The sequence below is a fragment of the Lacerta agilis genome, chromosome 8 (genome assembly GCF_009819535.1).
Source record: "Lacerta agilis isolate rLacAgi1 chromosome 8, rLacAgi1.pri, whole genome shotgun sequence".
NCBI classification, from domain to species: domain Eukaryota; kingdom Metazoa; phylum Chordata; class Lepidosauria; order Squamata; family Lacertidae; genus Lacerta; species Lacerta agilis.
Genome location: NC_046319.1, coordinates 54,122,239 through 54,145,802, shown reverse-complemented (window position 1 = coordinate 54,145,802; position 23,564 = coordinate 54,122,239). Strand labels below are relative to the sequence as shown.

Genomic DNA, 23,564 nt, shown 5'->3' with positions numbered 1-23,564 from the left:
CCTTGGCTTCCCTGAATCAGCAGCAACACCAAAAACAAAAACTCAGGAGTCCTGACCTCCCCATCACATGCTATAACCACAAGCGCATCAACAGACTGAAAAATAAAGTGAACTTTTGAGTCCCTAATCCAGCGGCTGTTAATTAGGCAAACAACATTTATACTACCAGCCTGCTAGGGGGGGAAAGTACGAAGTGTATTCACAGCCACAGTCTCTCCTTATGCTCCAAAAGACCAGCGCTCAGCACACTCAAGGACACCGGAGCACCAATTACCGTAGCTGCTTCTTAATATCCTTGAAACAAGCAGGGGAATTTTTATCCCGTCTTTCTACACACAGGAGTACCCAAGGCGGCATTAAAAAAAATGTATCAAGATATTAACATAAGATCATTATTGTTGTAATCCATCAATGTATCTCTGCAAGGTGGCATAAGCAAATAAGAGGGGTGTCTGCTGCTCTGCGTGTTTGATCTATACTTTGACAATGGGGAGGGAGACTAAGAGGTGGGGCAAGGAGAACAAGCAATGAATACAGCAGCCATCCTCAACCTGGGTACCCTCTGTTTTGAACCACAACTCCCATTAGCCCCAGCCAGGAGGGCATTCAGATTGGGGGAGGCTGAAACACAGAGAAACAAGTGGATGAAAACATAAATGTCTGCTGGCAGAGGCAGTTTTAGGGTTCGGCCACACTGCAAGGGACACCACATCAATGCTGTAGAGTGGAGCGTGAGAGGTGGGAGGGTGCCGATTTTTTGTGTTGCACAGGGCGCTGCTGAAATTTGAGGGTCCAATGTCCACCACTACTGCTGGATCAGGCCAATAGCCCATCTAGCACAGCATCCTGTTCTCACAGTGGCCAACCAGCTACCCATGGGAAGAACACAAGCAGGACCTGAGCACAGCAGCACTGTCCCCTCCTGCAATTTCTAGCAGCTGATATTCAGAAATATACTCCCTCTGACAGCAGTGGCAGAGCATAGCTACCATGGCAAGGAGCCACGGAGAGCCTTCTCCTCCATGAATCTGTCCATTCCTCTTTTAAAGCCATCCAAGTCGGTGGTCATCACTGCCTCCCGCAGGAGGGAACTCCACAGTTAACTATGTGCTACATGAAGAAATACTGTCTTATTATCTGTCCCGAATCTTCACATTTGGCTTCGTTGAATGTCCACGAGTTCTATTGTTATGAGATGGGGAGGGAAACTTTCCTCTATCCACTTTCTCCTTGCCACGGCCACGCATCATTTTATGAACTTATATCATGGCAGCTCTTATTTGCCCTTTCCTCGGAACTAAAAAATCCCAAATGTTGCAACCTTTCCTAATAGAGGAGTTGCTCCAACCCCTTGAATGTTTTGGTTGCCCTTTTCTGAATCGACTCTACAATGTCCTTTTTGAGGTGAGGTGACCAGAACTGAAACAGTACTCCAAGTGCAGTCAAACCTGGATTTGGGATATTGGCTGGTAATATTAGATGTGAATGAGAAGGTGGATGCTGGGGGTTACAAGCTGACCTGGGTGGGGTGAGGGAGCCCTGCTCCTTTGCCTTTATTATCAGAAAAATCTGCAGAAACCTATAGACTCCACAACATGGAGATAAGCTTTCTATTCTGCTAATACCTGTAAGGCTTCTTTTTAGAGGTGCAGGCACAGAGGCTGGCAACCTTAGTTTTGAGGATGGCATTCACACACCAAGTAGTAAAAGGGTGGAAAGCTCTAAAAGATTTTAAGCAAGAGGAAGAGCTTGTGTTTCCCTGCCCTTCTGATTTTTCCTAATGGATGGAGAGGAGATTCTAATCCAGGCCAGTGACTCTACAGAAGAACAATCCTTCCAGATTAGTTAGGCTGATTCCAGGGGAGTGATCTCCTCTGTGGGGTGATTGTATTAGCAAAGCACCAGCCCTAGAAACCCACAAAGCAGCCTCAGGGCTGGTTGCAACACCAGAGATGGCCCAAGGACAGCCCCCATGTTTCTCGGAACATGGCAGGGAAGGCGCTCTTTTGAAACAGCAAAGGAGCTCCAACAACAAGGAGAAACCACAGCAACAACCCAAAGTTTGCTACTCAATGCACAATCAAACCAAAAGCCACAACCCAACCTGGCTCTCTGTTCAGTGTTCCTATATGACACGTGTATTTGCAAATGCATGCTTGTTACGCTCATCATTTTTAAAAATTATTGCTGGGTCTTTTCTGGCGCTTTCCTAGCTGCCTTACAAATCTGCCAGCGGACAAGTGTTACGCAGATCTTGTGATAAATAAAATAAAAAACTGAGCCCTGGTTTAATTTCAGATTTGGTTTCTTCAGGACTGCAGAGCACCTTCGCAAATTGCTTTTTCAATGAAACCAGGAGACAGTCTCCCCAGCGTTTTGACGTCAGGATCTTGCAATGGTGAAGTGTATTTCCCAGCTGCAATTTCCTAGCTGGCTCCCCAAGCAAGAGGCGCCAGGAACTCTGGGACAGCAGGGTAAAGAGCCAGGTGCGGAAGAGCATCTCTGGACCTCAGATTTCAGAACTGCCAGAGCAATGAGAGCTCCGATGCAACCCTGGAATCTAACTTCATAGCTAGGCCACGGCTCAGTGTTTTGGACTACAACCCCCAGCAGCTACAGGAAGCTGCTCTGGAGCATGTGAAGACAGGAATGCCTCTGAGCAAATGCCAGCTTAGGTTCCCCTCATACCTGAGGAAAAACCAGAGTCCGCCCCCACCGTATCTGCCACTTTGAGGAGGGACGAACTTGGACGTTAAGGGCCCACAGAGGAGCTTTGTACTCTGGAGATTTTGGCAGAGGCGGGGGGGGGGGGGTAAGTCATGAGGATATTTGCCCCTTTCGGTCCCTTCCCCAAAGCGGCTGCCCCACAGCAACTCCCCAGCCCGCACCCTCCCTGCCAGGCTTCCCACAGGCTCCCCACCTGACAAGCCCGTACCTGTCTTCAGCCCTGAGGAGCGGCCAAAGTTCCAGAGAGACCAGCCCTTGGCGCTTGGGGGGCTCCACTTGTGGTACGAGTTGCCCATGGTGCCCGTAGGTGCAACAGGCACCTTTCCCCCCGTCTCTTCCTCCTCACCCTGCCCCACCCACCCCCTTGTTGCTGGGAGGAGGAGGAACAGGGTGCTTACATGACTGAGCCAGGCAAGCCTTCTCTCTCCTTGGCTGGGTTTCTGTGGCAGAGAGAAAGAGAGAGAGAGAGAGAAAGGGAGAGGCGGAAAGGCTCAGCTCTGCCTTCCCATCCCTGTGTCTCTGGGCTGCTGCCTGCTTTCAGCACCCACTCGCTCCCTCCCTTGCTTAGTCACTGAGCCAATCGCAGCAGGCAAAGGGGAGGGGCACCGGGGGGGGGGTGGCCTCTTGTCTTCTTCCTGCCCTGACAGCTTTGCTGCCTCCTAGCTCCATCCCTCGATCTCACTCCTCCAGTTTCACCAGAAGGGTTTTATTTCCAAAAAGTGAGGGGCGACCCAGCTAAAGGTTTGCCTGAATATTGCACCCCTCTGACTTGGGGGTTGCTCACTGGAGCAGGAAAGAGATTTTGCCCCATGCTCCAAAGCCCTGTTCCTGATTTACATGTCTCTGGGGCCATGCCTGGGCACAGGTGGAAGCCTTGGATGACAGAGTCCACAAGGTGGCAGCATTTTAGGGAGGACAAAAAAGTGACTCAGAATCTAGCTATCCTTCACCATACCTGTGGAAGTCCTTTACAGTCAAAAGCATTGTAATTTTACTTGCCTGAAGCTTATCTAGCTATCCATCCATCCATCTCAATTTACTCCTTCACCCATGCACATTCATTTGTTCTCTTTCCCCAACATTCTGTCCCGCTTTAATTTTCTGTCACCTTTAGATTTCCTCGGCGATTTCCGCACACAACTGCCAAGCTGCTAAGGCACAAAGCAAAAGCAGCTGGGACAGAAAACAGACTTTGGACAAACAAGCTATGGCTTGGTTGATTGTCGCTGGGACAACTCATGGTTCTTCAACCACAGTTTAATGTAATGTGCAAACCAGGCCATTATTTATCACCTATGACAAACAGTTCTGTGAAGCTTACAAGTTTGCACATTCTGGCCCATGCAAGGGCCAGTGCCATGCATAAGAGGGCCTTAGGTAGGCTGTCCTCTGCTGCTACCTTCTCCACTTTAACTGTTTTTATCGACGATTTCATTGTTTTATTCTTTTGCGAACTGCTCTGAGGTTTTTTCCTCACAATCTAGCAGTGCATACATTTTATGGCATGGCCTAACATCTGCTCACAGTTTGGAGCAAGGCTGAAGATCCTGGTGTGATTGTTGTTGTTGTTGTTCAGTCGTTCAGTCGTGTCCGACTCTTCGTGACCCCATGGACCAGAGTACGCCAGGCACGCCTATCCTTCACTGCCTCTCGCAGTTTGGCCAAACTCATGTTAGTAGCTTCAAGAACACTGTCCAACCATCTCATCCTCTGTCGTCGCCTTCTCCTTGTGCCCTCCATCTTTCCCAACATCAGGGTCTTTTCTAGGGATTCTTCTCTTCTCATGAGGTGGCCAAAGTACTGGAGCCTCAACTTCAGGATCTGTCCTTCTAGTGAGCACTCAGGGCTGATTTCTTTGAGAATGGATAGGTTTGATCTTCTTGCAGTCCACGGGACTCTCAAGAGTCTCCTCCAGCACCATAATTCAAAAGCATCAATTCTACGGCGATCAGCCTTCTTTATGGTCCAGCTCTCACTTCCGTACATTACTACTGGGAAAACCATAGCTTTAACTATACGGACTTTTGTCGGCAAGGTGATGTCTTTGCTTTTTAAGATGCTGTCTAGGTTTGTCATTGCTTTTCTCCCAAGAAGCAGGCGTCTTCTAATTTCGTGACTGCTGTCACCATCTGCAGTGATCATGGAACCCAAGAAAGTGAAATCTCTCACTGCCTCCATTTCTTCCCCTTCTATTTGCCAGGAGGTGATGGGACCAGTGGCCATGATCTTAGTTTTTTTGATGTTGAGCTTCAGACCATATTTTGCGCTCTCTTCTTTCACCCTCATTAAAAGGTTCTTCAATTCTTCCTCACTTTCTGCCATCAAGGTAGTATCATCAGCATATCTGAGGTTGTTGATATTTTTTCCGGCAATCTTAATTCCGGTTGGGGATTCATCCAGTCCAGCCTTTCGCATGATGTATTCTGCATATAAGTTAAATAAGCAGGGAGACAATATACAGCCTTGTCGTACTCCTTTCCCAATTTTGAACCAATCAGTTGTTCCATATCCAGTTCTAACTGTAGCTTCTTGTCCCACATAGAGATTTCTCAGGAGGCAAATGAGGTGATCCGGCACTCCCATTTCTTTAAGAACTTGCCATAGTTTGCTGTGGTCGACACAGTCAAATGCTTTTGCATAATCAATGAAGCAGAAGTAGATGTTTTTCTGGAACTCTCTGGCTTTCTCCATAATCCAGCGCATGTTTGCAATTTGGTCTCTGGTTCCTCTGCCCCTTCGAAATCCAGCTTGCACTTCTGGGAGTTCTCGGTCCACATACTGCTTAAGCCTGCCTTGTAGAATTTTAAGCATAACCTTGCTAGCGTGTGAAATGAGTGCAATTGTGCGGTAGTTGGAGCATTCTTTGGCACTGCCCTTCTTTGGGATTGGGATGTAGACTGATCTTCTCCAATCCTCTGGCCACTGCTGAGTTTTCCAAACTTGCTGGCATATTGAGTGCAGCACCTTAACAGCATCCTCTTTTAAAATTTTAAATAGTTCAGCTGGAATATCATCACTTCCACTGGCCTTGTTGTTAGCAAGGCTTTCTAAGGCCCATTTGACTTCACTCTCCAGGATGTCTGGCTCAAGGTCAGCAACCACATTTCCTGGGGTGTATGAGACCTCCATATCTTTCTGGTATAATTCCTCTGTGTATTCTTGCCACCTCTTCTTGATGTCTTCTGCTTCTGTTAGGTCCTTTCCACTTTTGCCCTTAATTGTGGTAATCCTTGTACGAAATGTTCCTTTCATATCTCCAATTTTCTTGAATAAATCTCTGGTTTTTCCCATTCTGTTATTTTCCTCTATTTCTTTGCATTGCTCGTTTAGAAAGGCCCTCTTGTCTCTCCTTGCTAGTCTTTGGAAATCTGCATTCAATTTCCTGTATCTTTCACGATCTCCTTCGCATTTTGCTTGTCTTCTCTCCCCCGCTATTTGTAAGGCCTCATTGGTCAGCCACTTTGCTTTCTTGCATTTCTTTTTCATTGGGATGGTTTTCGTTGCTGTCTCCTGTATAATGTTACGAGCCTCCATCCACAGTCCTGGTGTGATTAGGGGTTCCCAAATATATCCCATGGTCTTCTGTGGCTCTAGGCCGGGGGTTTCCAGATGTTGATGCACTCAAACTCCCGTCAGCCCTGACCATTGACCATACTGCCTGCCAGAGGCGTACCTAGGGGTTGGTGAAACCAAACTCTGCCGGGAAAGAGGCCTGGGATGCAAATAATAATAATAATAATAATAATAACCTATCAGACTATGGAGTGCATGGTGTAAATGTGTGTGCAGATGTGGCGCCCCTGCCGCAGCAAGTTGAAATGTAGGAGAAACTTCCCATTCTTCTCACAGCATAAAGACATGCACTTTTGTTTTTATTTTTAGCCCTTCCCCCTTGCACTCACTCTGGATGCTTCGAGTATTTGGGTCAAGTAAAATGTAGTCATTTCTAATGTGGCTATTGCGGTAAAGTGTTTTATTTGGGGGGGTGTTGGCTGGGGGGGGTGCCAATACAGCTCCTTGCCAAGGGCACAAGAAATCCCAATCTGCCGACTACAGCTGATTGCTGAACATCTGGAGGGCACCACATTGCCTATCCCCGATCGAGGCAGATTGGCAGGTGGAAAATACTCAGATTACATATCACATCACAAGTGCTTTTAAAGAAATGTCAGAATCCAGGAAGGGCCTTCAGCAAGTCTTTCAGTGAATACAGGAAACTGCCTTGTACTACTGAGCCAGGCTTAGCATCAGGCCAGCAGTGGGACTGTAAGGTCTCAGGAAAATGCGGGGGGGGGGGGCAGTATTTCTTTCCTAGTAGCCCTATTCAAAAAATTATTTAAAAATGCCATAGATTCTAATCTTTGGGCTTTCGGCATGCCAAAAGGGGGTGCAATCTTCTGACTATCTCAAGAGATTTCCCCACCCCAAACCCCAACTTGCTCCTTAATCTTGACTAGAAGTGAGGTCCCCTGTTCTGCTACAAATACAAGGAAATCTCACAAATTGTATATTATTATGCGTACAATACTACACACGAGTTCTAAAGTAGAAAGTTAACCAGGACATATACAGATGCATACAACAATGCAAATTACTTTATAAAACTCATATGTATTAATATACTGGTAACATCCTTCTGCACAAAATATTGTACAGCAGAGGCCTTGACTGTTTTATATGCATTTATATATGTATAATCTATGTTTTTAAAAAATGAGCCATTTTCTATGTACCGGTAATTAGTCAGGCTTACAAAAAAAAGAAAAGAAAGGACACCAGACATTGCACAAGCAAATGGCATATAAGCAGACCCTGAATATGAGAGGCAATCCGAAGCCCAATTGGATCGGACCCAGCAAAATCCATGTGTAAATCTATTTCAAATGGATTTCTCCTTCACTCAAATGCAAATTCTGCTCTACCATCACTGACCTACGGTCCCACCCAATGGTCATAGGACACCCCTGCAACTGTTATTCTTTGCCCCATGGCCCACCCTGTCCTTTAAGATGCCGTGAAAGGGAGCGTGTGGCACTGTGGTCTAAACGAATGAGCCTCTTGGGCTTGCCGATCAGAAGGTCAGTGGTTCGAATCTGTGTGATGGGGTGAGCTCTCTTGGCTCTGTCCCAGCTCCTGCCAACCTAGCAGTTCAAAAGCATACAAACGCAAGTAGATAAATAGGTACCGCTGCAGTGGGAAGGTAAACGGCGTTTCCGTGTGCTCTGGCACTCGTCACGGTATCCCGTTACACCAGAAGCAGTTTAGTCATGCTGGCCACATGACCCAGAAAGCTGTCTGCGAACAAACACTGGCTCCCTTGGCCTGAAGCAAGATGAGCGCCACACCCCATAATTGAATTCAACTGGACTTAACCGTCCAGGAGTCCTTTACCTTTACCTTTGCCTAAAATGCCATGGCAGCATCTGTCCTGTCCCTTGCCAATAATTCAAAATTCATAGAAAAGAGAATGTATGAAAAGCAGGTGTATGCAAACTGGCAGCCTTGCACTGCCCTAAAAATGGGCACCAAATCTGGAATTTATTTCAGCAGGACACCCCCCCCCCCCCGCCAAGGGCTGAAATCTGTAAAAGGGAATGGAAGGAAAGCTTAATGAGTAAAGCTGATTAAATGAAACTCCTGAGTATGTTATGGGTCACTGGGGGTTAGCGGGTGAAACCAAGTTTTGGGAGAGTCTAAGCAGTTTACAGAAAGGTACTTGAGTCTCTGGGTCCCTCAAGGAGGAAACAAAAACCCTTCTGGGTGAAAACAAAAGCCTAACACCAAAAAGCCTAAGTTAAGATCTGAAATCATTAACAGAAATAAGCTAAACGTTCGCCAGCTATTTCCTGCTGAGACCTGATTTCGGTCCCCTTGTGCCTTCCTCCTGCTGAAACCAAGATCCAAATCGATGGAAAAAAATGTTTCCCATTTGATCCTGTGGAGTCAGCTCACTGGGTTCCATGGGACTTGCACCACCCAGGTAAGGGTGCCTAAGATGGCAGCCCTCACTGAACAGCCCCTGACTTCCTCATCTGAAGCTGAAGAAATACAGAAACTCAAAGGAACCTACACCGGTTTGACAAGTCAAATCCGTTCTAATTCATATTTGTTCAGCTCTTCACCTTCATTTCTCACTCTCTCTCCTGTGCCAGAGACCATGTCAATGATCATATTGTCTTAAGAAATAGCACGTTCCTCATACACAGAAATCTGACTCCAAAACAATTTGGTGAGTTTTAAAAATTCAGATCTCAGATTATGCTGTTTGCAAAAGCATTTCTTGCACTTCCCCCTCCCCTCCAGGTAGAAGAGGCACGCCTCTCTTTGTTCAGTCTGAGAAGCTCACCCTGGTTTCCAGTTCAAACCAGACACTGGATTCCTGTTGCCCACATTTTCAGAAATGTCACTCTTGGCCTTCTGCGCCCTGCAGATTAACAAAATTATTTCACAAACACTTGGAAACTATTTCAGCAATTAAGGTTTGAGGCCAGCAACAGTGTGCTTAGTAGCAGCGGAAGGAACCAGGGAGCCTTTCTAGCACAGCATGCAATTGAACCCTATGAAATAAATGGCATCTTGTCACACATCACCTTGTCACCAACATCTCACATCTTTGCATTTTTCCTATGCATCCTGGTTACTTAGTAGACTGATGCAGCTAGATAGACACAGTGCCAGGTAGGAGTGCAGTCTCCATTACAGGCCCATCTCAGCCTCATTGAGTGGTTTCATTTGGGAAAGCCACTGCTATTTAGCAAGCTGCCTTATGCCTAGCCAAGCCAATGGTCCCTCTGAACCCAGAATTGTTCTCTACTTCTGAGCCAGGATCCCTTTAGCACTGTTACCTGAGGACCAAATTAGACGTGACTTAATAGTGCAATTAACATGCACTACTGAGGTTTTTGTTTTTTTTACAGAAAAGTAAACAGCAGCCAAGCAATGGAGGGTGGGAGAAGGAATTGCAGCATCCGGCCCTTGCAAATTAGGGAGTGTTAAATCCTTTCTCCTTGCAACAGTCTCAGTGATAATGCTCCCTTCTCCACATTTTCTGACTTAATGCTAAAAGACGCAACTCTTCCCCCTAGCCTTTGACAGCTAAAATACTCTGTTTTGTGGGAATCACCTCTTTCTGCTGAATGTATACTCTTCTGTTCATCTGGAATGGCTTTCCTTCTTTTTTATCATTGTAATGTTTTATAGTAACTTTTTTTTTGAACTGCACGTTATATTGTTGTGACCGACCCCAGAGCTTCATGGCAGATAAGAAATCAGATAGATAGATAGATAGATAGATAGATAGATAGATAGATAGATGCTGATTTATTATATCCTGCTCTCACCTGCTGTTTCATGCTCACTTGAAGCCACGGCTGGCCCAAGACATTTTGCCGCACTTTGCCTAATGACCAGGCCAGCTCTGCTTCAGGCTGCCTTGGAATGAAGTGGAGCACCGATCCATCTGGCATTCCCTGCTCCGCTTAGGGAGGATTCTCTAGGCTCCCTAGCAGAACTCTTCCCCTTTCCCAGGGGACTCTGCCAATGAGCTGTGCCCTCTGCCACTTTGTGGATTTTCCCCAGCCTTGCCGCTAGGCATCATTTGGTCTGGGAATGGCCTGGAAATCAGGCCAAGTGTGCCATGCTGCTCCCCCACCCCACTGATATTACACAGTAAAGACAAGGGGTCCACAACTGATGCAGGAGGTGCCGTTGTGCCAGGCAGATCAAGAAGCAGTACCTACCTAACTGAAAAAAGAGCCCTAGTAGATTAAGGGGGCGGGTATCTAGTTCAGCATCCTGTTCTTTCAGTAGTCAACCGAATGCCCTAATGGGAAGCCGAAAAGCAGGACTTGAGAGCAAGGGTACTCTCCAGACTTGTGCATCACAGCAACTGGCATTCAGAAGCATGCTGCCTCCATCATAACTAGCATCAGTGCTCGAAATTTGCCAGGCAGGCACCTGGTGCATTTTGCACCTGGCTATTGGCCACTTGCGACCAAGTGAAGTTGTTCGGTTGCCAGGATGGCACCTGACGTCTCCACCATCTGGAGGTGCATGCCTGGGGGATCCTTGGATCTTGACTGTTTTCAGATACGGACAACACATCCTGTAGAATTCTATTTGTTATATTTGATCAGAATGAATTTCAGGAGCCAAAAAGTCATTTTGAAAAATACGACTTTCGAGATGTCAGTCTGGCCCAAAAATGACAACTGGGCATTCCGTTTCGGCGACTGTAACCCTGGTTTAATGAGCCATGTGGCGTCCAGCTAATATATCTGAGTTTCTAACACTGGGTAGCTTGGCTAGTGTTCCTCAGAAGAGGAACTGCATGGAAGCAGAATGGCCCTGTTCTCTACAGTACTGAACTGGACTCGCTTGCTTGAGTCATCTGGATCTAGTTGCTTTGCAGATGCCTTGGGATGCCATTTGTGGCCTGGATTATGGGAGTCAAATCTCGGGGAGGAGGGGGTGGCGTTGACGCCCATAGGCACCCTGCCTTTGGACCAAGCTTACAGGTCTCTTTCATCCCTTGTGATTCAACGAAGTAACCTCAAACTCTCTTTAAATTTCACACCCACTCAAATTCCCAGACATTTCTAGTATAGGAAAAGAGACATCATGAGGTTCAAACTAGCACCGCTCTGTGATGAAAATGAAGTGCACACAAGACCCTGTATTTCAGCGCTTGCAGGTTTTGCAGCAATGCAATGTCATATCCTGTGTGTGTGTAAGTGCACAGCTGGGGTTGGAGGAGAAGGAGAATAATCCCATTTGTTGGAAAAGGCATTTTTCCAAAGTAGGCTGAATTTTAACTTCCGGGTTGTGTAACCTGTCATTCATGAAAGGGTTAAGTGGACTGTACCCTTCCTTTTCGAGGAGCCAAGAGATGGCAAGGATACTATTTATTAACAGAAGAGAGGAACTCAGCCAGGTAGCTGTAGGGGGAAATGCAGTTTAAAAGCAGCAGTTGGGATGAATGTTCGTATAAACAGGGAGGGTCCCCAACTGTTTCAGACTTTTAAAAATAAAAGTTACCAGGAGCCTGCCTAAAGGAGGGAAGGGAAATAGTGCACACCATATGAGACACACACTTAAACCACAGGGATCCCACAAAAGAACCCCAGGAAATGGAAGTTTGCGAAGCGTGTTGTGAATTGTAACTCTGAGCAAAAACTACTGTTCCCTGGATTCTGTTATGGAAGCTTTCTGCTTACTTGTTTCCAGGTAAGGAAGGAATGGGAAAAAGCAGGGAGCAGCTTTTCTTCCCACTAACTGACTAGTGGAACTCCTTGCCACAAAATAACAGGCAAGCCAAGAGCTCCGCTTGCTTTTAAAACAAAAAGAACCTGAACAAAGCTATAAGCACCGACAGCCTCAGTCTGGGCCCCCTATCATAACCCAGGTTTGAGCTGTGGAAGGGAGAGGCATCTGTGTGCACGCATGTTTTCTGTTTATTAAAACAAACCAACTCTGCCTTGCCGTGAGGACAAATAAATATGCAGTTGCAAGCTGCTAAAATGACAAAAACGACAGTGAAGACTTTGGGAAATATTAACAATGGCTCTTCTCTTTGGTCACAGAAGCCCACTTCCAACTGACAGGCACAAAGAGGAACTCCTTCCTCGTGCACAAGTTTGTTTCATTATGACAACTCTGCAATTCACAAATGTAGTCTGCTTTTTCTTTTCTGACAGCTGGCACCTTTGTGAATTCCCTAGCTGGTCTCCAGAGCACAGAGAAATCAGATATAGTTTGAGGCAGTCACGTAGAAATCTTTTTTTTTTAATTGCCCCATCCTTGCCAACCCAGCACCCTCCAAATGTTGTTGGACTACAACTCTCATCAGCCCCAGGTCAGCATACCAGCTTGCAGTCCAACAACATCTGGAGGGCGCCAGGTTGGCAGAGGCTGCTTTCACACTCTATGCAACATGACAACGAAGAATTTTTTTAAGGAGTTTTCCAACTCTGGCCTTCCCCCCATCTCAGCTCGCAGTGGGTAGAGAGATCAAGAAAAGATTCTGTAATCAGCCTGGCCTTTAATCAATGGCATCTATATAAATATACAAATTACAAAATTACAGCGAAGGTGCCTTTTAAACCATCCGTTGACAAATTGCACCAATTAATTTGTTAAAGCTTGCAGGCACAGTCAGAGTGGATGGATGTGTGGATAACACGAGATGATGGAGCAATCATTAAGGAGGAGGGGGCAATTCAAGGTCCCTCATATGGTGGTAGGGAGAAGACTTCAATGCAGCCTTTCATATGTTTTTGGACTACAACTCCCATCAGTCCCAGCCAGCCATTAGGAAAGGCTGTTTTAACATACGAAGCAAGGGAGATGTCTGCGTGAGGCTCTGGGGGTCCTACTGCAGTAGATAGGTGGGAACAAACTGGTCCCAGGAAATCACCTGGCCCAGCACTTGAGAGTTTTCTTCTTAAGAAAAAAGAAAGAACACAAGCACCAGACAAAATTTCACCAAGCACTTCATGCGTGAACACGTCCTGCGAGTCTTCAGAACGGGCAGCTTAGCCAAGGCTTAGCTGTTTCATGCCTGGCTTGTGGGCAGACAGCCTTGCTGGGATATTTTTGTGGCTCTGTGCCACATACCTGCACTTACCTCCCTGCCTGCTGTATTCATTAGTCCAGAATAGGGGGCCGTGCACAGCCAAGGAGAGTGGGCTGCCCTTCTACTGGACGCCAAACCCCACCAAGCCAGGAAGCTCACTGGGTGACTTCAGCCCCCCTCTCCCCCTGCCTAAGCCTACTCCATGGAGTAGTTGTGAGGAGGATACAATAAGGTAAGCCCAAGTATGTTGTCCCAAGCTCCTGGGGTGGAAAGCGAGAGAGGCTGGATTGCTGCAAGGGACTCTATGTGGGGCTGCCTTTAAGGTGAGTCCAGAGGTTGCAGCTGGTGCAGATTGCTTAACGGAGCATCCTAAGCCCCAACATGTAATGCCTTTGCTAAACAAATTGCACTGGCTCCCAATATGCCACTGAGCCGAGTTTAATTATTTGCTTTTGGTATACAAAACCTCTATTGCCACAGTACATATTTTAAGCCCTTGGAAAACGCCTTAACTGCCCTGAATCTCAGCCAGGGAACTACAGTTCTAGGCTGGCCTTCCCCAACTTGGTGCCCTAAAGATGGTCTGGACTACAACTCCCATCAGCCCCAGCCAAGGCTGGAGGAGGCTGCTCAGTGCAGAGGATCCTGTCCTGGTGGCCTGAGTGGGGGATTGAGCCTGTGCACCAGCAATGCAGCTCCAGGTGGCACCCTCCACTGCTCAAAGCTGAGCATAACACCAGTACATGTGGGTGGGTGGAGGGAGGGAGGGAGGTGTGACATCTAAATCACTTTCAAACTGGTTTGAATTTCTAGGCACTCTCTTGGGTGCCTAGAGCAACAGGTGTCTGGTCTTGGCTGACCCACAGTGGTAGGGTCTGGTTCACAAAGGAAAACAAACAGAGTTGAGCATAGATTTTTCAAGAGCTGGAAGGCCCAGTTCCATCAGGGAAAATCCACACCCCAGCCTGTAAAAGGGGAGCAAGAGGGGCATGCCTTGCAGAGTATGCTGCAAACTAGATGCAATATACAGAAAGGAGGAACAGAAGCAGTTAGAAGGGGCAAAGCAGCTGCCCTTTCCTTAGCAGTGCTGGTGACAAGCTGAATGGTGTGCAAGGATCTGAGTTCAGTTCAAGGTTGAGCAGCAAACCAAGGTTGCTGTCAGCAAGCTCAGCCAGACCGTCATTCTGCAAGCAGGCAAAGTTGTTGCCTGGGGAAGCAGCACATGGCAACATCAGTGGCAGGGAAGCAGCAGGTGGTTCAAGACTTGTGCAGGATCCCTTGCAATGCTGCAGAGCGTGCCAGGCATGCAACCTTTGGATTGCACAAGTGCTGATATGCATGCCTGGCACAGAGAAAGTCCTGGGTTCAATCCCAGTTTAAAAGGATCCAAGGTCCAGGACAGAGAAAGAGCTGGCACTTTGAGGGCAGACAATTTTGGGCTAAATGGCAGAATAGTCTGACTTAGGGCTTGTCCACACTTCCTCTTGTCCCACTGCTTTCCTCCGGGAACAACAACTCTTTAGTGCTCAGTTGGAGCAAACAGCCATTGGGTTTCTGCAGATTGTTGTTGTTGTGAGCTTAAGGGCAGGCTTTCCTTGGGAAAGGAGCAGAGCAAGGGGAACACCACTCAGACCCATGCTTTCTATGCATGGGACAAGAGGAAGTGTTGATAATATGCTGTCATTAAATGTATATCCTGGGAAGGGATGCTACTTTTGCATGGAGTCAATCCTAGGTCCATTCCATCCATAGGCTTTTGGGGGATTGAAAACGTTTACACACACTTCTTCCCCTAAAATATGCATTTTGTACTATTTCCACCCACCCACCCATATCAAATAGGCATTTTTGTGCACTTTTGAACCGGAACTACAACATTCAGAGAAGGGTGTCATCCAATGGACAGCCGTGTTCAGGATTAGGTATTAGCTGTATTAGGTTGGTTTGCATCAAAATGTGGGCCAAATTGATTTCTCTTCCATTCACTACATTTCAGACATATCTCTTAGTGTGGATACATATCTAGTGCCTGTCTTGCCAGACAGAAGACTGAGAACAGAAGAGATATCAAATCAAGGAGCGGGAACATAAATGTACCGGTATGCACCAGCAACATTTCAAGAGCAGAAAAGTCAGCATGGAGCCGAAATTCTCTCTCTGCCAACCTTTCCCAACCTGGTTCCCTCCAGATGTTTCGGTCTCCCATCAGCCTCACCCAACGTAGTCATAAAATGCTTGGGGCTGGTGGGAGTTGTAGTCTGAAAGATCTGGATGGCACCAGGTTGGGGAAGGCTGGTCTACACCCTCAGCTGGAAACTTAATGGTCCTCTTGCCATCTGGGCCATCAGCCGCCTCCTGCTGTAACTGCTGGCAGTGCCCGCCATCCACATGCAGCAGATCCAGTCCCCACCTGAGCATATGCAGCTTCAGCCACACTGCCCAATAGTGGAATGCGCTGCAACACCCCAAATTACATGAAAGAAACTAGTAAAAACCTAATAATAACCATCTCAATTTTTATAGGTCTTTCACTCTACTGTCAGAAGGCGCTATAAACCAGTCCCCAAGTTCCTGCCCAGATGGAATTGCACTGGAAGGCCTTGCCACCCACCATAACACAGAACGTGACCAACCCAAGGCCACGTGGCCGGCAGTCACCATCGCCCTGGGAAGCTCATCTCCTAACTAGGCCATGGCAGTTTCTGAGCCCTGCCTGGTAGGAGGTGAGCAGCTTCAGCAGCCAGAGCTGAAAGGGTTGAACAGGGTGTGGCTCTTCCGCGTTATGCTTCTTGAAACCAGAGAGTATGTTGTGATGACAGACTTTGGTGATTTCATCCAGCAGCAGCAGCTCATGGGAATTGTAACAAGCCATCTTGCGTGGCTGAAAGAGGGCAAGGAAAGAACCCCGATGGCTGTTTCCCTCTCTCCTACGTAATCCTAAATATTTCCACCGGCAGATCCTTCTGCCCACATGTTTCAAGCACTTTTGGTTGTTCAGGAGGCGGCACCCAATTTGAACCTCGTTTTCAAGCAGTTGTCCCTCTTTATTTTTCATCTAACAGATTTATAGACCACTTTTCAGGAATCCACCCTCTCCCCCCCCACACACAAAATTGCTTGTGAAGAAATATAAGCCAAAATAAAATTAAAAAATACAATACTAAAATCAACTAAAACCAACATTTGTTTCAGGGGACCACTAAAAATAACTTTGGCTCCCCCCCTTTTTTTTGCATTTCCTTGCCAAGAGGTCCAACAGTTCTAGAGACCATTTGTGGTCATATTGACCTTAAAAACCCCTCTAAGCCTGGGGTCTGTAGGATCCCCTCCTTTCACATGTACCACTGAGCTGGTAAATAACAGCTTCAGGATCCCAGCCTTGAGTTCCATCACTTCAGGAGGCCAGGTCAGTCTCAGGAAGCCCTTCTTCCAGTGGCCTCAGGGCTTTGGAATGGTCTCTCAGAGGCAGGATGTATAGAAACGTACGTATTTCGAGAAACTACTGTGGTTATTTGCCCCCACCTAGAACAGCCATGATTCTAAATTTGCTGCCTGTGCAACACACATCCCTGCTCCCCATTGCAAAGCTATGCTCCAGTCACTTACTCTATCCAAACCAGCACTCTGACCACTGGAGCAGCATCCCTCTGTCCCACCAAAGAGGTGTGCTTACATCTTCAAAGATGCAAGAAGAGCCTGGTTGTTGGATGAGGCCGTAGCCCAGGCATAGGCAAACTCAGCCCTCCAGATGTTTTGGGACTACAACTCCCATCATCCCTAGCTAACAGGACCAGTGCTCAGGGATGATGGAAACTGTAGTTTTAAAACATCTGGAGGGCCGAGTTTGCCTATGCCTGCCATAGCCCTATCCAGCCCAGCTTCCTTTTTCCACAGTGGCTAACCAGATGCTTCTGCTTTTATGAAGGAACTGATCAATAAGTAATCCCTGAATCTGCAGGATGTTCTGGCTTCACTTCTAAGCACTAGGCAGTTGGTGTATTGGCTTTCTTTTTTTACCAACAGTCTGCAATTAAATAAAGCAAAGTGTCAATAGCACTCTCCTCTCCCCCAGAATATGAGAAACAAAACTTGCCCTGCACAAAAGCTGCTCCAAAAGTGATTGCCTACTAGAGATACCCATGTGAAGCAGAGTGCACATCAAATTATAAATTGCAATATAAGGGTTATAGTAACTCTAGTCCTTACATTGCAGGGGGAAGGCAGGCAGGCAGGGGGCTGGGTGCCTTAAGTCATAGAATCCTAGCTGGAAGCGTTCTATGAACGCTGAGGGTCATGAAATCAATTGTAGAATCAGAAGGGATCCTGAGGATCTAGTCCAACCCCTTGCAATGCAGGAATCCTGCCCACAGCTATCCCTGGGTGGGCTCGAACCACCAACCTACGGGCCCGCAAGCAGAGACATTAGCTGTTTTCCCTAGTATTAGACCAATCTGATCCCCAACCAGATGTTTTGGATTACAGCTCACATAGGTCCAGTTACAGGTAGGTAGCCGTGTTGGTCTGCCATAGTCAAAACAAAATAAAAGAAAAAAAAATCCTTCCAGTAGCACCTTAGAGACCAACTAAGTTTGTTCTTGGTATGAGCTTTTGTGTGCATGCACACTTCTTCAGATACAGCTCACATAGGCTGTGGCTGATAAAAAAGAAACATCTGGAGGGCACCAGGTTGGGGAAGGCTGGATTAGACTCAGGATCAGAGTGAAATTCATGGGTCCCTCTTAAGGGTAGGGCTGGGGGGGGACCATGTTTTCTGCACTTACTGGACAGTGAGCCCCTTCAGCATGCTTCCCTGTAACTCTAAGCCCTCCAGTGCCCATGTACAAATGTTGAAGAGGGCACCAGCAGTAAAGAAATGAGAGGTCTGTACACCCCTGCATCTGCTGTCCTGCAATAGCACTGAATCTTAAGGGCTGTGACTTCTCTGGCCTTTTCTAGCAAAAGTGCTGAGAATCGATATTTGGAAACTATGCCTGTAAGAGGGTAGAGAAGCAGAACTCAGAAGAAGAGGCAGAGGCAGGAATTGTGCGGATGGGTGGTGAACTGCCATAGGAAGCGAAACTGCAGCCAACTCACTTTGAGGTTTCTAAGCTGATCCAGAGAAAAGTACGCCTGTCTTGAGAAGGTCAAATGCACATCGGGGCAAGTCTGCCCGTCATGGTAAGCCCTGGTGTATGGCTTATTGGGATCAAGCAGGCGGATGGTGTCCACTGCCCAATCCCTCCTTCCAATCACAAGCAAGAGCAACAGGCAGGAAGTCTTGGCGTGGTGTTACTTCCCAACATAGTAAGACTGTGGTTTGCGTCTCCCTAAAGCAGCTTTCTTGGGACCCCAGATGTTGCTGGACTTCAACTACCATAAATTTAACTTATTTATTTTTTTATTTAACAAAATTTATATACGGACTGATCATAATAAAACCTCTGAGGGGTCCTGGTCTGACACTGTAACCACTACGCTACACTACCATGCAGCTCAATCCCAAGACACCAAAAGCCAAGGTACGTTCTGAAGGCAGCACCACCTTGCTGAAGTTTATCAGGTCCAGTGCCTGGATGGGAGACCACCTGGGAACCCCATGTGCATAATCAACGTAAGCTCTGCGGTGGGAGAAAGGCAGGATATGCATTTTAAGAAAAATAAATACTTGCAGTATTGCTATATTCAAATGAGGCCATTCATTCCCACCATGCTCACTCCCCACGAGAAGGTCTGGCTTTCAAGAGGGTCTGTCAGAACGGCCTCCTCAAGAGAGCTGTTTGCTGTTTTTATATATTGTAGTGAGTCGCCTCAAGCACAAGAGAGACAGGAGCCATAAAAAGATGAATTTAAGGCACTTAAAGTGACTATATGCCTTTTCTAGGGGGATGTTCACAAAAGTTATCTCATTTCTGACTTTTCCTCAGTAAAGCCTCATGGATCCCACACACAAATGTCAGATTCCCAACTTCTTGCAAATACAATCCCAGCCCCGCGTAAAGATCCACAACCAGAAGACAAGGGAAGAAACTGGTACTGTTCCTCTCAAGGTAACTCATTGTGTATTTTGAAAACAGCGATCAGATTCTCCTCTCAAGAGACTTATATTCTTCAAACTGAAGCAGCAACTGGGGTCCTAGGTGCTGAGCCAAAACAGCAAAGGGTGTCCATCACTTGTAAGCTTCCTGGGGCAGGGAGGAAGGGGGGCATCTGGCTGCCCACTGCTGGGAACATAAAGCTACGGTACACTAGCTGAACTTTTGGCCTGACCTAGCAAGCCATCGCTTCTGCACTGCAGCCTTTCCCCATATTCTCCAGACCTCTGATCATGGTAGATGCTCTTCTTTGTGTTCTTTCCAGCTTCTCTCATGCCGTTCTTGAGAGTTCAACAACCAGTATTCAGCTCAGTTCTGCATTCAGAGCTGAACATGGTACCCTGATGCCAAGTGGAGGGGGGCCAGGAGAGGACTTCCGTGTCTCACTCATGTTCCACACCAAGATGGTGCTTGTTTGCTTTGGAAAGGTGCTACAGTCTTGATTCGTTATCACCTTGTCCCTTGGGCTTTTTGTCTGCCCTGCCAGGGTTGAAAAGCACAAGCGCACCTGGACAAAGGGACAAAGGAGCAAGCAGCTCAGGGGCCAAGGCAAGTTGGACTCCTGCATTGCAGGGGGTTGGACTGGATGCCCCTTGGGGGACTCTTCAAAGTTCCAACTCTACAATTCTATGATTCTGTGAAAAGATTGGCATCTGGAGCAGCTCTCCAGGGGCTGGAAGCCAACAGACACATGGCAGGGCTGGAAGGGAATGGGCAGATAATAGCACAAGTTCACACTGAGAGCATATCACAGGTCTCTTAACATGAGCAGGCTACCGCTACAAGAAGAGCAGTGTGTGGTTGGGGCTGAGTAAAGCAGAGGACCACCCAGACAAGGCCAGAGTTCCTCTGAACCAAGCTGGTACCTAGAGAAGCTTCTGGGTTGATGGGTCCAAAAAACAGCTGCCCATCCCTCTTTGGCCAAGAGGCTTCCTGAGCTCTTTAGAATGCCAAATGCCACATCTGCCAGAGTGCCAGGACAAAAACAACGTCCAGCTGCTTATGATGTCATGGATACAGGGCAATCAGCATGCAGAGTTTGGCAATGTCACAATTAGGCACGCTTCCCTGGGTCAACACCACAGGTACACACCCATTTACCAAAAGGTTTTCTTCTGATTCTAAAGGGTGGCAATGGCAGCAGCCCAGAGGACCCCCCCCCCATCCTCAGAACAGTGGTTTAACCTGGCCAGAGTAGGAGGAGTCTCCTTTCACTTGCTTAAATGCTCCATTGGGACATTGCTCTAGGTTTATCAGTGTTGTTATTATTACTAGTTACAGGTAGGTAGCCATGTGGGTCTGCCACAGTCGAAACAAAATAAAAATTTTAAAAAATCCTTCCAGTAGCACCTTAAAGACCCACTAAGTTTGTTCTTGGTATGAGCTTTCGTGTGCATGCACACTTCTTCAGGTCTGAAGAAGTGTGCATGCACATGAAAGCTCATACCAAGAACAAACTTAGTTGGTCTTTAAGTTATTATTACTGTTTATGCCACTTGTGGCATCTGTGACACAGACTGGCTACTCATGGATCTGGTTCACTCCAACTCAGCACAGGCATGTTCACGAAGACCAACCATGCCAAAACATCGTGTGGAGTTTTTCTGCACCTCTTCACTCCACATCAAAGTAAATTGGGGAGGGGGGCGCTTCCAACAACAGTACAGAAGCCTCGTTCGTTTGTTTCCCACCAACCTGGGTGTACATTGACATTGTGCACAGAGGAGAAACCGTTTGGGTGTATGGAGAGAGGAAAGAGCTTCACTGATAGTGGAAACCTTAGAAAACATTGACAAACACAGGGGAGAAACTATGTTGAGATTCCTGCATTATTGCAGGGGGTTGGACTAGATGACCCTTCCAACTCTACAATTCTCTGATTCTTAAAAAAAAAAAAACCCAAAGTGGAGACATGCTCAGGGTGGGGCCAGAGCTGCAGTTCAGCTTGTGCAAAACAGTTGTGCGGACTGGGAAAGCATCTGGAGCTGCTCCAGATTTCTCTCAGGATCTCTGACCTCATGAGTCAGAGGGAGAAGGAACATGCCCACTGAACCAGCAACAGCCTTGGGTAGAAATGGAATTTGCAATGGGGGGTAGGTGGGGGTGGGTGGGAAGGAGAGGCCCACACCTCACACTGCTACCGGTAGAAAGAACGGTCTGGCTGCAATTGCAGAAGAACCAAATGCAGCTCTCTCCCTGCAAATACACACACAGGTTAGCCAAAACTAGGACCTGCTGCACTCCCGTGCTGACAGAAAGACACTTTTGCTGCTGAAGAGGAAAGTCAAAATGATGACCCACAGCTCCAAACAGGCACTCTTAAAAATAAAAAGAAGATAGAGACAGGAAAATCCCCCTGGGTGGCAGCACAGGGGGCTACATCTCAGATTGTTTTGTACCATGCTGCAGATCCCATGCCCCTTTCCTCCTTCTTCTGAACTTAAAAACACACACACTTTCTCTCAGTCGTGATGCTGAGTGCCATGCAGGTAAGAGCCCAGCCACTGGCCATCTTAACTTGCCCCAGGGGCACTCTGCACATTTATGCAACTTTGTGCCTTGAGCCTGTGCCCCAGTCCTCGAAGCGCCACCCACACCTGCTTCAAGCAAGGCAAGGAGGGAACGGGTTAAGTTGGCATGAGGAAGTAAGTCAAGGAATGGCGGAAGGCTGGTCGGAATGGCATTATAGAGGCTTGCCTGGGGATTTGTTGGCAGCCCACTCAGCCATGGGCTAAAACTGGGGCCTGGTTTCAGTAAGGTGGGGCAGAGTCATGGATATCGGATCACGCGAAGGATTGATAAAGCATGTCAAACGTTTCAGGAAGGGAAAGCAACTTTAGGCAACCTGGGCTTCACCTTGGAATTTTCAGTTACAAGGAGTGGACTGGGAATGGGCCACATATTCACTGTAACACTGTTCACGTGCAGAGCTAAAGCAGTTGAACCCAACTCTATTCTCTAAGTACAACCTTTGGCAAAAATTCAGAGCTTCGTCTACGCCAGGAAATCACAAGGGCCGAGTCCAAGTTAGCACGCGATTTCCGTCCCACGGCGTACCCCTTGAGCATTCATAAAACAGAGTCTAGCTAACCATGTGCAGAGCGCCTTCCGGTCGCCACCGTGGAAGTACGACCAGCCTCAGGCCAGGGGCTTGGCTCGGGCTGGCACTCACCCCAGCTCCACCCTGGCAAGTGTGAAGCAAGACCACGGGAAGACCCGTTAAGCATGTGCAGAGCGCTCTTCAGACCCCTCCCGTCCCGCAGCTGAGATCTGGCTGGCGACCCCCGCTGCCGACGCGCCTTACCTTTGCCCTTGTGGCGCTCGTCGTGCTTCTTGCCCTCCGCAGGGGGCGCACCAGGAGGGCCCTTCGGCTTCTTCTTCCGCCTGCCCCGCAGCCAGCTGAAGGCCCTGCGCAGGCTAGACGAGCCGGACTTGGACTTCTTCTTCTTGGGGGGTGAGGCGGCGGGGGAACCGCCTCCCTTCTCCACGGGGATCCAGGTGTCCTCGGCGAGCGCCGCCGCAGGTGCGCTCTTCCCGGACATCTCCCTGGCGGGCGGCCAAACGTGGAGTGGACGCGGGGGCGCACGATGGCTCCGCCGCGGTCGCCGCTTGCTTTCCGGGGGTCACTGGCGGCGGGGAGCCGGTGCTGCTGCCGGGCTAGCCATGGGAGGCCCCCGCTTCGCTACACAGAACGCCTTGCCTCTCTTTCTCGCCTCCGGAGGGGGCTCCAGCGGCTGCGCCCGGCGCTCCCGCGCCAAAGTTTCCCCGAGCCGACGCGCCGCTTCTCCCGCTCTCGGGCCCTGGGGGTCCTCTCCCGGCTCTGCCGCGCCCCGATGCCCGCCCCTCGTGCGCGCGTCCCCCGCTCGGCAAGGCGCAAAGGCAGCCGCCGCCGGGGAAAGTTTCTCCCGGACGGGAGGGCGTGTGGGGTGGCCGGGCGGGGCCTGCCGAGCGCGCCGGGGTGTGGAGAGGCTCCCCCCCTCCTCCAACACTCCGCCTCCGCGCCGCGCTCGCTGCAGCTCGCCGCCGCCGCTCCCGTCTCCAGCTCGGGGACACACACGCTCCTTGGCGAGGATGGGGCCCTCCCTTGTCTAGGTGAGTAAGAGAGAGGGAGACCCGAGAGGTTTGGACCTGGCAAAGGGCGTGGGGTATGCGGGGGGCTGGCCGGGCTTCTG

General features: G+C 48.4%; 1 protein-coding gene across 1 annotated transcript in view; it reads right to left on the bottom strand.

Moving 5' to 3' along the window:
* KIAA1522 (KIAA1522 ortholog) overlaps window positions 1-22,973 on the bottom strand; it is a 55,069-nt gene extending 32,096 nt beyond the window's left edge. Inside the window, exon 1 of the mRNA XM_033157559.1 lies at window positions 22,697-22,973. Within this exon, the coding sequence (XP_033013450.1) occupies window positions 22,697-22,934 (238 nt within the window). The 5' untranslated portion in view covers window positions 22,935-22,973. The remainder of the gene's footprint in view (window positions 1-22,696) is intronic.
* Window positions 22,974-23,564: the final 591 nt, after the last annotated feature.